Source organism: Curcuma longa, chromosome 21, assembly GCF_044706935.1.
Source record: "Curcuma longa cultivar G26 ecotype Majalengka, Jawa Barat chromosome 21, ITB_CL_G26_1.1, whole genome shotgun sequence".
Taxonomy (NCBI): domain Eukaryota; kingdom Viridiplantae; phylum Streptophyta; class Magnoliopsida; order Zingiberales; family Zingiberaceae; genus Curcuma; species Curcuma longa.
Window position 1 is genome coordinate 1214482 of NC_133881.1, and position 13659 is coordinate 1228140.

The 13659-nt window shown below is 38.7% G+C and overlaps 2 protein-coding genes and 1 pseudogene across 2 annotated transcripts in view; 1 reads left to right on the top strand and 2 right to left on the bottom strand.

Moving 5' to 3' along the window:
- Positions 1-485: 485 nt before the first annotated feature.
- LOC141814309 (protein SUPPRESSOR OF K(+) TRANSPORT GROWTH DEFECT 1-like) lies at positions 486-2479 on the bottom strand. Its single transcript, XM_074702244.1, has 6 exons — positions 2327-2479; positions 1594-1662; positions 1421-1495; positions 1242-1340; positions 1000-1155; positions 486-906 (listed from the first exon to the last, which is right to left on the bottom strand). Exons 1-6 carry the CDS (start codon positions 2453-2455, stop codon positions 781-783), a joined length of 654 nt encoding a protein of 217 aa, XP_074558345.1. The 5' UTR covers positions 2456-2479; the 3' UTR covers positions 486-780.
- Positions 2480-4848: 2369 nt separating this feature from the next.
- LOC141814308 (protein SUPPRESSOR OF K(+) TRANSPORT GROWTH DEFECT 1-like) lies at positions 4849-6878 on the top strand (annotated as a pseudogene).
- A 6158-nt stretch (positions 6879-13036) lies between these two features.
- LOC141814454 (protein SUPPRESSOR OF K(+) TRANSPORT GROWTH DEFECT 1-like) overlaps positions 13037-13659 on the bottom strand; it is a 5344-nt gene continuing 4721 nt past the window's right edge. The window contains exon 6 of the mRNA XM_074702412.1: positions 13037-13520. Within this exon, the coding sequence (XP_074558513.1) occupies positions 13037-13520 (484 nt within the window). The remainder of the gene's footprint in view (positions 13521-13659) is intronic.

The window sequence follows — 13659 nt, forward strand, 5'->3', positions numbered from 1 at the left end:
AATGATATACTGCACGATCCGTGCTGCGCGATTCCGTGAGCGACACAGCCGACCCACCGTCGCTGTCGCCGCGCCGTCCGACCATCGTCAATTGCCGGCCCGAGCACGATCGACACGTCGCTCCATCCTTCCTCGACAGGTCTCTGGTCGCGATTTAACTGGAATCCGATCGCGATTTGATTGGAATCCAACGCGCGCCACTGCCAGCCGCATTTCCGATCAAATTACACCAGATTTCTATCAAAATCCGACGTGCCAACGAGCGACGCATCGATCGGGCCCGGGCCAACGATGATCGAACAGCACAACAAGGGCCGACGACAACAGCAGGAGATCGGGGCAGAACACTATGTATTCCCACATTTGAATGGTCAGATCTGACGCACGATCACGTGATAGACGATAGATCCCGTGTCGCTCACAAGCGTGCAAAAAATCGTCATATATATATATATATATATAGAGAGAGAGAGAGAGAGAGTATGACATCATATACTCGTAACATACTAATGTTTAATGTATACAATATGTCAAGAGTAATATAGCAAGCTGTTATCCCACTGTACAGAAACATTTATAGTACAGAGTGCAAATATTAGAAGAGAAAAAAAATAGTTCCAACTAAAACATAAATGATAATTAGACCTGCTTGAGACGAATGTGACTTATGGCGTGCTGCATTTCAATTTCAAGAACGCTCTTGCAAGCAAATTATGTGTGTTCTGATCGGAGGAATAACAAATTACAATATGCATAGCTAAACACATGCATCAAAACCAATTAACCCTCTTCTCCAAACTCCTTTGTGAATCTCTCGTGGACTTCTAGGTCTGCTTTGCTGACGGTTGGTCTTTGTCTTGCCAGTACTTTATCAAAGTCTGTCCTTGCGATCGGTGGTGGAAGGATCTGTTCGTGCAATCAAGTTAACTGAGAGGTACTTTGAAATTGAAGAAACTGATTAGTTTTAATAACGGCAGCTAAACAAACTTTTGAGTCTACCTTATCAGCGAGACCTTTTGCAGCAAGATCTTGCAATGTGGTCTGAACAGCACCTGGATGTCTTGGTCCACATGGCAACCACATACCCTCACTGTTCTTGTAGAAATGCATAGCATCTTGAGCTTTTCGAACCGGTTCAAACAGGACATCCTTAACCTGTACAGACAAGGATTCAAGAGGACACAATCAGCCAACGGAACCTTTAAAACATTGTGGATTTTCCTAGATTTGGAGAAACTTACACAAACAGCAATGTCTGAACCAGAAAAGCCTTCTGTGCGACGAGCTAAAATGTCAAAATCACTTTCGCTCAAGTTATGAGGGGTGTCTCCCAGGTGTACCTACGATACATGTTCATAAGGTAAAAGCTGAACTAGGTGTGGAATTATTCTAGCAATATTATACCCCTCATAATCAATACCTTAAACATGTGTTGTCTGGCTTTAAGATCAGGAAGCGGAATATAAATTCTCTTATCAAAACGTCTACGGATTGCCTGTGCTTGCAATTATAAATAATAGACGTGATAGGGTTTAGTATCTTCAAAACGACAATAGCACCAACAAAAAATTAGGATATTACTAAGCCAACAACCTGATCCAAAGCGTAAGGAGTATTAGTGGCAGCAAGAACAAGAACTTTCTGGTCATTGTTTCCCACACCCTACGGAATTCAAATATTCAACGCCAAAGCAATGATCAGTTATACAAGAAGCTATAATTTTCAGCTTCAGATGGTGCTCTAATGCACAAAAAAATCTACCTTTATGGAACTACAGTTTACTGCCAAGAATATTGCCATTAGAAACCAGCCAAGAAAATGGTAACAAAACTACCAGGTATCAACAAAGTTACCTATCAGAGTTAACATATTGTATGAATCTTAATAAGATACTGCTGTTAAACATGAACCATTACAAACATCTATAATTGCAAACAAATGAAGAAAAATAATAATTATAAACCACCTGAACCACCAGGCAACCCCAACAATCCAACTCAATATACATTCTACAGTACCATTATATATAGCAAAAAAAAGACAAAAGTCCATATGCAAAAAAGAAACACAAATTTGATCCACAACCATAACAATAAGTCAAAGTATCAGTACAACCGTAATTGGAAAACATCATTTCAAGCCAACATAAAAAAAAAAAAAACCAATCTCATTTGTATCCATAAGAATAAAGGCAAAAAAAAAGCAATCTAGTGCACCACATAAGACCAATACAATGATCCTAACTATCTGTTGTCAGCTACATGGATTTAAAATGATACTGAGTAAAGGTTCAAACAAATTTCGTACAGCACATGTAGAAATTCACCTGCATTTGCACAAGAAGTTCTGTTTTGATCCTCCTAGAAGCTTCACTTTCATTGCCCTCTCCACGTTGGCCACACAAAGAATCAATTTCATCAATAAAGATTATGGAAGGTGCATTTTCACGAGCCATTTGGAAAAGGTTGGAAACCAGCTTTTCACTTCACCCATCCACTTTGATACTAGGTCAGATGAAGATATACTGCAACAATTTCATTAAATTTAGAAACACTAATATTATTCAGATACTTGTATCCTTCAACCAAGTAATGAAAGAAATAGAGAGAGCAGGTACATACAACAGTAAGCAACATACAAACAGTTCTATAGAAGAAATAAATTATGGGATTTTCCAAACCAAGTGGCTAAAAGTACAACTACAACTAACGTAGACTCAATGAGGCTCTAACAAAAGTATAACTAATATATCTCTACACAACTGTCAAACAATGCCTATGTAGTTCTAGGAAAATTCTTCTGCCAATGAGTAAATTATTCAACTTCTACTTTTCACAAAAACCATTAAACAAAGAGCTATATGACTAATACAAAGAGCTTAGCCTCTATTTTATCATTAGAACACGAAATAGGTAGCATAGGTACAAGAACATTGGGTGATCATATAAAGTAGACCAACATGAATTTTATTCATCATCATCATCGACCAATGTTAAACTTAACTATTCAGGATTAGCAACATGGATCTTATCACCCCATCAGTATGCAAGTCTTTTGTCATTCTTGTGCAGAACAGTCTGCGGTTGCTCTAAAAGCAGAGCACTCTGCTCCTTCTGCAGCCACACTGAACAGTTTGCCAGCTTCCAGGAAAAGGTTGGGGAAGAAGGAGATTGGGAAAAAAGAAAATAGTCTTTTGATGATTTTCAACTTTCTTTCTTCTTTGTTTTCTATCTCAAGTAAACAACTTTTGACGCTTTTACCCTGCCTATTCTCTATATTCTCTCAATATCTTTCTTCCCAACTTTCTTTCATCACTCATAATCAAGCCCTCAGGTAGACCGACATCAGGACACCAAATGTTTTTTGTGCTTCTTTAATTCATCTCAAAATGCAAGCAGACATGGTTTTCATTACCATATAGAGCTAGATGAGCTTATTTATGTGTTTGAGAGATCTAGGACGGTGACCTATCATGCTAGATACCACTATAATTTACCAACAAACCAGGTGTACAACATTTACAGAAAATGGGAAACAAAATCACACTATATCACAAACTGTTAAAGCCTTGACTGGCAAAATACTGAAAGGACCCCACTTACCCAACAGCTAAGCAATAACCACCACAACCCAGTGTCAATATTATGAAATAAATCAATAAAAACCAAACAAGCACATTTTTCAAAGTGGAAAAATGTGCTTGTTTGGTTTTTATTGATTTATTTCATAATCTGACACTGGGGTTATCATGGTCCTGCTTAGCTGGTAAGTGGGGTCCTTTAGTATTTTGCCAGTCAAGGCTTTAACAGTTTGTGATATAGTGTGATTTTGTTTCCATTTTCTGTAAATGTTGTACACCTGGTTTGTTGGTAAATTATAGTGGTATCTAGCATGATAGGTCACCATCCTAGATCTCTCAAACACATAATAAGCTCATCTAACTCTATATGGTAATGAAAACCATGTCTGCTTGCATTTTGAGATGAATTAAAGAAACACAAAAAACAGTTTGGTGTCCTGATGTTCGATTGCTGCCTGAGGGCTTGATTATGAGTGATGAAAGAAAAGTTGGGAAGAAAGATATTGAGAGAATATAGAGAATAGGCAGGGTAAAAGCGTCAAAAGTTGTTTACTTGAGATAGAAAACAAAGAAGAAAGAAAGTTGAAAATCATCAAAAGACTATTTTCTTTTTTCCCAATCTCCTTCTTCCCCAACCTTTTCCTGGAAGCTGGCAAACTGTTCAGTGTGGCTGCAGAAGGAGCAGAGTGCTCTGCTTTTAGAGCAACCGCAGACTGTTCTGCACAAGAATGACAAAAGACTTGCATACTGATGGGGTGATAAGATCCATGTTGCTAATCCTGAATAGTTAAGTTTAACATTGGTCGATGATGATGATGAATAAAATTCATGTTGGTCTACTTTATATGATCACCCAATGTTCTTGTACCTATGCTACCTATTTCGTGTTCTAATGATAAAATAGAGGCTAAGCTCTTTGTATTAGTCATATAGCTCTTTGTTTAATGGTTTTTGTGAAAAGTAGAAGTTGAATAATTTACTCATTGGCAGAAGAATTTTCCTAGAACTACATAGGCATTGTTTGACAGTTGTGTAGAGATATATTAGTTATACTTTTGTTAGAGCCTCATTGAGTCTACGTTAGTTGTAGTTGTACTTTTAGCCACTTGGTTTGGAAAATCCCATAATTTATTTCTTCTATAGAACTGTTTGTATGTTGCTTACTGTTGTATGTACCTGCTCTCTCTATTTCTTTCATTACTTGGTTGAAGGATACAAGTATCTGAATAATATTAGTGTTTCTAAATTTAATGAAATTGTTGCAGTATATCTTCATCTGACCTAGTATCAAAGTGGATGGGTGAAAGTGAAAAGCTGGTTTCCAACCTTTTCCAAATGGCTCGTGAAAATGCACCTTCCATAATCTTTATTGATGAAATTGATTCTTTGTGTGGCCAACGTGGAGAGGGCAATGAAAGTGAAGCTTCTAGGAGGATCAAAACAGAACTTCTTGTGCAAATGCAGGTGAATTTCTACATGTGCTGTACGAAATTTGTTTGAACCTTTACTCAGTATCATTTTTAAATCCATCCCAGCTGACAACAGATAGTTTAGGATCATTGTATTGGTCTATGTGGTGCACTAGATTGCTTTTTTTTTGCCTTTTATTCTTATGGATACAAATGAGATTGGTTTTTTTTTTTTTTATGTTGGCTTGAAATGATGTTTTCCAATTACGGTTGTACTGATACTTTGACTTATTGTTATGGTTGTGGATCAAATTTGTGTTTCTTTTTTGCATATGGACTTTTGTCTTTTTTTTGCTATATATAATGGTACTGTAGAATGTATATTGAGTTGGATTGTTGGGGTTGCCTGGTGGTTCAGGTGGTTTATAATTATTATTTTTCTTCATTTGTTTGCAATTATAGATGTTTGTAATGGTTCATGTTTAACAGCAGTATCTTATTAAGATTCATACAATATGTTAACTCTGATAGGTAACTTTGTTGATACCTGGTAGTTTTGTTACCATTTTCTTGGCTGGTTTCTAATGGCAATATTCTTGGCAGTAAACTGTAGTTCCATAAAGGTAGATTTTTTTTGTGCATTAGAGCACCATCTGAAGCTGAAAATTATAGCTTCTTGTATAACTGATCATTGCTTTGGCGTTGAATATTTGAATTCCGTAGGGTGTGGGAAACAATGACCAGAAAGTTCTTGTTCTTGCTGCCACTAATACTCCTTACGCTTTGGATCAGGTTGTTGGCTTAGTAATATCCTAATTTTTTGTTGGTGCTATTGTCGTTTTGAAGATACTAAACCCTATCACATCTATTATTTATAATTGCAAGCACAGGCAATCCGTAGACGTTTTGATAAGAGAATTTATATTCCGCTTCCTGATCTTAAAGCCAGACAACACATGTTTAAGGTATTGATTATGAGGGGTATAATATTGCTAGAATAATTCCACACCTAGTTCAGCTTTTACCTTATGAACATGTATCGTAGGTACACCTGGGAGACACCCCTCATAACTTGAGCGAAAGTGATTTTGACATTTTAGCTCGTCGCACAGAAGGCTTTTCTGGTTCAGACATTGCTGTTTGTGTAAGTTTCTCCAAATCTAGGAAAATCCACAATGTTTTAAAGGTTCCGTTGGCTGATTGTGTCCTCTCGAATCCTTGTCTGTACAGGTTAAGGATGTCCTGTTTGAACCGGTTCGAAAAGCTCAAGATGCTATGCATTTCTACAAGAACAGTGAGGGTATGTGGTTGCCATGTGGACCTGAAGACATCCAGGTGCTGTTCAGACCACATTGCAAGATCTTGCTGCAAAAGGTCTCGCTGATAAGGTAGACTCAAAAGTTTGTTTAGCTGCCGTTATTAAAACTAATCAGTTTTCTTCAATTTCAAAGTACCTCTCAGTTAACTTGATTGCACGAACAGATCCTTCCACCACCGATCGCAAGGACAGACTTTGATAAAGTACTGGCAAGACAAAGACCAACCGTCAGCAAAGCAGACCTAGAAGTCCACGAGAGATTCACAAAGGAGTTTGGAGAAGAGGGTTAATTGGTTTTGATGCATGTGTTTAGCTATGCATATTGTAATTTGTTATTCCTCCGATCAGAACACACATAATTTGCTTGCAAGAGCGTTCTTGAAATTGAAATGCAGCACGCCATAAGTCACATTCGTCTCAAGCAGGTCTAATTATCATTTATGTTTTAGTTGGAACTATTTTTTCTCTCTTCTAATATTTGCACTCTGTACTATAAATGTTTCTGTACAGTGGGATAACAGCTTGCTATATTACTCTTGACATATTGTATACATTAAACATTAGTATGTTACGAGTATATGATGTCATACTCTCTCTCTCTCTCTCTCTCTATATATATATATATATATATGACGATTTTTTGCACGCTTGTGAGCGACACGGGATCTATCGTCTATCACGTGATCGTGCGTCAGGATTGACCATTCAAATGTGGGAATACATAGCATGTTCTGCCCCGATCTCCTGCTGTTGTCGTCGGCCCTTGTTGTGCTGTTCGATCATCGTTGGCCCGGGCCCGATCGATGCGTCGCTCGTTGGCACGTCGGATTTTGATAGAAATCTGGTGTAATTTGATCGGAAATGCGGCTGGCAGTGGCGCGCGTTGGATTCCAATCAAATCGCGATCGGATTCCAGTTAAATCGCGACCAGAGACCTGTCGAGGAAGGATGGAGCGACGTGTCGATCGTGCTCGGGCCGGCAATTGACGATGGTCGGACGGCGCGGCGACAGCGACGGTGGGTCGGCTGTGTCGCTCACGGAATCGCGCAGCACGGATCGTGCAGTATATCATTTCTCTCTCTATATATATTATTTATTTTTATTTTCAAATTCAAATTATTAGGTTCGTGGGTTATTGTATCCATTGGAGACAAGCATTAATGATTAGATAATTACTCGTTTGCAGACAAAAACAAGGAATAGTTCTAGTTTGAAGAACAGTATCAACGCGAGATACCCACCTGTTTATGATCGTAGATACTTATCCCTCGCCTTGCCTGCGTGTCATTCGTGAAGCAGAAGCGCTTTCCTGACGTCGAAAGTCTCTTCTGATCCTTCCGTTCCAAGTGTCTTCCTCTCCGCCAGTTGGCGGGGGCCGTGGGATCCACGAGCGCCTAGTAGGGCTGCGGGATTGGGCTTCCTGCGGATAAGGCGGCCCACTCGATTCCCCGTCGCCCTCGGTCGCCCTCCGCCTTGACCTTCTTCCTGGCCTCCCCGACCCCTTAAACCCTCGCCAGTAGTTGCGCGGTCGAGAAGATCGTCGTTGGTGTTATCGCGGGCAGCGAGAGTGCTCGGTTGAATCGCTTTTTTGACGCATCGGGTAAAGATCCTTAAAGGTGCTTTATCGATCTATCTTTTCATTTGAACTTAATTTCTCTCCCTTTCCTTTTGACTATCTCAATCGAAAAGGTTTGCCGCTTGCTGAACTACTTGCCGTATAGGTTGGAATATAATTGTTGTGGTGTGTTTAGTTTAAGGATAATTCGTTTGAAGATGTTGGTTGATTGTTCAGGCCAAGCAAAAGATTATCTTGTCATGGATTCCTATTGAGTTGGAATAGTCATCCAACTATCTGGTGAATTTTAAGTGATTATTTGGAAACTTAGTGGTTAGTTTGTTCTTGTCGATGAAATTGTGTCCCTATTTAACCATAACTTAATGCAAGGCCTAAAGGAATGGAATGGTAAGTGATATGTTTCATAGTTTTATTCTGTGCGGTTAAGTGCTACTGATAGTGAAAGTATATCACAGAAAAGCCATCGATTAGGAGGCGGAACAGGAAAAAGTAAGTATTTGGCCCCTCAATCCATGTCATTGTATCAATTGATGAAATAAGTTGACAAGTCATAAATGATGTTCTTACACTTAAAAGTAAGTATTTGGCCCCTCAATCCATGTCATTGTATCAATTGATGAAATAAGTTGACAAGTCATAAATGATGTTCTTACACTTAACATTCTGAAAAGAAATGATTTAAAGAGTTCATGTTATTTTCAGTAGATTTCAAATGGACGTACTGATATTTCAGAAAGTTCTTATGATATGAACCTATCTGATCTACTGCTGCTGGAGATAACAAACTGATTCTTACATTTAAAAGGTTGAACAGTTGCTGGCAAGTTTATTGAATTTGGTATATATGCAGGAAGCTGCTTGTGGAGGAGACAAAATTACTCATGCTTTTTGTCAACTATGGCCACAGATCCTGGTAGCTTAATTGGCAGAAAAAGGCTTAAATGGATTGAGGGACATGGACAAAAACTTTACTTACTGTTAGCCTAAGCATATTTGTTGGCTCACATTTATCATGGCATCAGTTTCTATATGTTCTTTGTACTGTAAGGATGGGGTTCATGTTACTAAGAAAGCGCTCCAACTGGTTGATAGAGGCAATTCTTTTCCAGGACATAGGTTGTGCTCGTCTGCTTATATAGCTAGTCAAATTGATATAAGTCAAAGTACAGTGTATCATGTTGCTGATATAACTTGGAAAGGACAGAGAAGTGAAACATTCAATTCATTCAGCATAAATTGTTTTTCTTCAGTGCCATATATGAGTTCCAATGAAGTTGCATCTCATAAGTTTAACTGTATGGGCAGTGGAAAGTCTGATTCTGAAAGTGGCTATCAGAGAGACCAGTATGGTTCAGATTCCTCTGTAACATCAGCATCGAACATTAAGAGACAACTTACAAAACTGGACTCATATTTTAGCAAGCTTCAACATATGAAGGACAGACAACTTGGAAGTAAATCTCAGATTCTTCTTGAAAGAAGGATGATTAAGATAGATTCTTCAGGAGGACTAAAGGATAACACTACAAAAACCATTGGCACATGTGATGATAAAAAAGAGACTGGATTGAGTTCATTGGAGAACTATTTTGGCCGCTTATCTGGTAGTCACTTTTGTAATTGGTTATGGACTCATTTTTACAAAATTACTTCAATGAAAAGATCAAATATCCACATTTCAATGAAATGAACTATGCTAATCTGCTAATATAAAGTTTCAAGATGTCATTTAATCTACATGTAGTGGCCAAGTCAGGAAACCTGGCTTCCTACCTGGTTTAGCTAAGTCAGTTCATGATACAATCTTCACAACCAATAGGTTTAACTCAAGTGTTACTTTAGTCAGGTGTTTCCGCGCTTAAAAGAACTGTTTTATTTCAAACCATGCTAGATTTGGCAGTATATCATCTACAACTACATCACGTGTTTTCTTGTGGAATTAAGGAATATTTAAGTTAGGTTCTGGAGAATGAGGCAACTTACAATAATTTTTCTTAACATTTGTGCTTAACCAACCACCCGACTTGATGCAATTCATTTATATGTCAGGTTTTAGTGGCTTGTCATACTAGATTTTCATGTCATTATTCCCAGTAATGTACAAAAATACATTCAGAATCATTTCTAAAACTTCTCCATCACTTTTGCAGAAATGTATAACCTTGTTATTCATTGATTTCTTATGATCATCATTACTTCTTGACCACTGCTTGATCAAGATTTTCAGATGTGTTTGGGTCGTGAAATCATAGTTATCCTTGATTCATTGTTCTTTGAAAACCTAAAACCTGAGAAGTCTCCTCTTGTTTAGTCAATATCTTGTTTCAGGCTACTAATAGAGAATCCACCTTCGTTAGTTAACCATTCCTCATTTAGCTATTAGCTTGTTCTTATACCAAATACATATCCTTAATTTTCTTACAGAAGCTAATAGCTGAATGAAGAATGGTTTGATGATCTATAACTAAGGCGGATTACATGCATGAATTGTATAAATTCGTAGCTTTTCCAATTCCAACAAACATAATCCCTCTCATTCAACCCACCATGTCAGAAACTTCCACTGTAGAATGCCAACTCACCACCCTTCCAACAACAGGAGCCCCCACTCTCAAGCCACTTCTGTGATAAATTTCAATGTAGCACAATTCTTTGCTCAACATCTTTCAAGTTTCTCAGACATCCTTCTGATATTTCAGGACAAGTCTGGGTTCCAGCAGTAGCCCAGAAGAGTGATAGTCTTTTAGGGACCTATACTATTATCTCAGTTTATTAAATGAAGTTTAACTGACAAAGATACTTCTAAATGTTAGCCTGTGAGGCAATCTCATTTTTATCATTGTTGCTCATCTTTTTGAAACTTGATTGTATGATAGTTGTTTGATAGCTTCAACTGAATGTCTAACCGATCAGTCAGTCCCATCTGCATCTAACATAGGGTCTACAGGAATCTTCACATGGCATGTGATTATAGAGAAGTATTCTCTCCTCTTGCAATCAGTCAGTCCCATCTTCATCTAACATAGGGTCTACAGGAATCTTCACATGGCATGTGATGGCCCCTCGGATGTCTCATACCATCTTTCTTAATATTAGAAAAGTCAATGAGAAAATGAATGAAATGAGTTTCAATGTGGATGAAAGTTTAGTCCCACATTGAGAGTTTTGGGATAGCATAACTGATTTATATTATATCACAACTACAGGTATATATTGTGAATTTGTATAGATGAAAGACTTTCTCTTGTGTGTGCCCCAGTGGGGGGGGGGGTATAATTACATTAAATCTAGTAGACTCGTGTATAAGCATGTTCTACACACATCGAATGTCGGATTGGTTAAAGCAAAAATTGCCCAACCATTATTTTGTTATTTGAATCTTTTTCTATGTGCCTCAAAATTGTAATAGACACATTAATATTTTGCTATTCAGAATCTTTTTCCTTCCTACCTCAAAATTGTAAAAGAAATTAATGGCTAGACCTAAAATGGTCGACCATTAATCTTCAATTGCCAGCGTTACAGGCTAGCTAGTTAAGGAAATTACTTGTCAGTAGGATTTGAGGGGTGTTCTGACTATATAAAATAAGGCTCTTTCATTGGAAAATACAATCCTAAGGCAATCATCTTACAATTATACTATTTATTGGATAAATAACAATTTACTATTTGAGTGCGCATTCTATATATGTTTGATTGGATCTTAAACTCAAATACTGAATGTCTGCAATACGATTCATAGCATGAGAGAATTTGTGATTGGATCACAACTCGTGAGCATCTTTACATGTACAATTATGAATGTATTAAAATTATCCTTAGTCAAGGAATTGATGAGCACGGATGTCATCGATTCTGTAGAGACTAGCACGTTTAGACTCCTTGGTTAACCAAGTAGCCGATCTCACTACAAGAGACATTGGATGTTGAGAGTTAAACGTGGATGCTGGTTAAAGGTAATCAGTTCATTGGAGTGACCTGTCTTGAGACTTCATATGATTCTATATATATGTCAATGAAGATCTCAGTGCAGCTTAAGTGCGAGTTTCCTTTGACTTGCGGTATTCAAGTCACCTTGGTCATGGAGGCTTATACTTTGACATCTTAAGCAAACATCTCTGAGGAGGTGTGGACCCGAGATGATTGGGTATAAGTCGAAGTGTCTGAAGGTGTTTGAATAACCCATAGAGGATTCACCGCTCCTTGAAAAAGGAGACGTATACCTTACGACCGCTTGTCAGAATTGTTACTAAAAGTCTTTGGCCAAAGCATTACATGTCAAGAGTACGGTACTCTTGGACACATGTACAAGTAACTTGAATCCACAGGACAAGAAAGTAGCTTGGGCTAGGTGTGACGTAGTCAGCTTAGTGGGGACCGACACATAGACCATTCCTTAACCAAACGGGTATAAGACGGTGAAAGGAATGAGACACGTTTAATTGAAGCTGTTGAAGGGTTTAGAAATGTTCTGGAATCAATCATTGATTTTTTAGTCAATTGAGGATCATAATGTACTATTAGGTGTCACTCATGATCGTTTTATAATTAATGGTTAATTACGAACGACCAACATAACCGAGAACCTATTGGGTCACATGCACTATAAGTTCTCTGAAGGACTTAAAACAAGTTTGAGAATTGGATTCTTAGAATGAAAGAAATAAAGTCTGGTTGGACTAGATAATGGACAAAATGATGGAATTCATCTTATGAAGACGAAATGAACAAAATTGATTTTGTTCAAATCAGAAGTCATTTGGTTAGTGAACCAAATGATTAAGTTTTGAACTAAATTGAACCAACTTGATTTGGTTCATAATGAAAGAGATTTTGGCAAAATGGATAGAGATGAGGAGCTTCATCTTGTGAAGATGAATCGAACAAAATTGATTTGGGTCAAATCAGAGTTCGTTTGGTTAGCGAACCAAGTGAACCAAAATAAATTCAATTTACTACAATACCGGTTCACTACAATATTAGGGTTTTCAGCCAGTTCAGGTTATTTTCTTCCAGTTCAGCCCTATTTTTCTCCCTGCCATACGCTCGTGATCAGCCTTGTTCTTTTGCCTTAATTGCGTGATTTCATCCAAGAAAGTCGCGCGATCACTGGCGAAAAACGAGGGCTGATCGGGGTTTAAAAGGAGCGCAACTATGAGGAAGCAATAGGAGCAAATCCTAGGCAAGGATCATGAGAATCGTTCTCGCGGTCTCGACACCGTCGGCCGCAGTGACGGTGGACGAAGGAGTCGACCACAGTGCGTGAGGACCGATACCCTAGTGGCGTTCCCCTCTTCCTCTTCTTCTTTTCAGCTCGTGACGCACGCGCCTGCCACCGCCGCTGCTGTCCTCTTCTTGTGGATGATCGCCGGAGCACAACGAGCTGGAGCTTGAGCCTGCCACCACCGCCGGAGCACCACATGATGGCTGCTGCCACCGTTGCCGGAACCCCAAGCACCGGTGATGCTGATTTTACTCCCGGACAGTGAGCCACCGGCCTTCCCTCGTGCTTCTTCTTCCTTGCGAAAAGTTTGTTACCGACGCCAACAATCCAGTAGGAAGCTAGTGTAGCTTCCGAATCCAGATCTTGTTGATCATTGTTAGTGGATAGTAAACGTCGGAAAGGGAAAAAAACGCTGTCAATCGATTTCGGTCGTTTGATGATCGTATGTTATCTTCCACGGAGCTTATGAAGCTTCCGTAGAATTATTCGAGGATGGTCCTCTGGTATCTCTTCGGTATCTAGGACACTCTCGTCCATACCCCACTCCGACT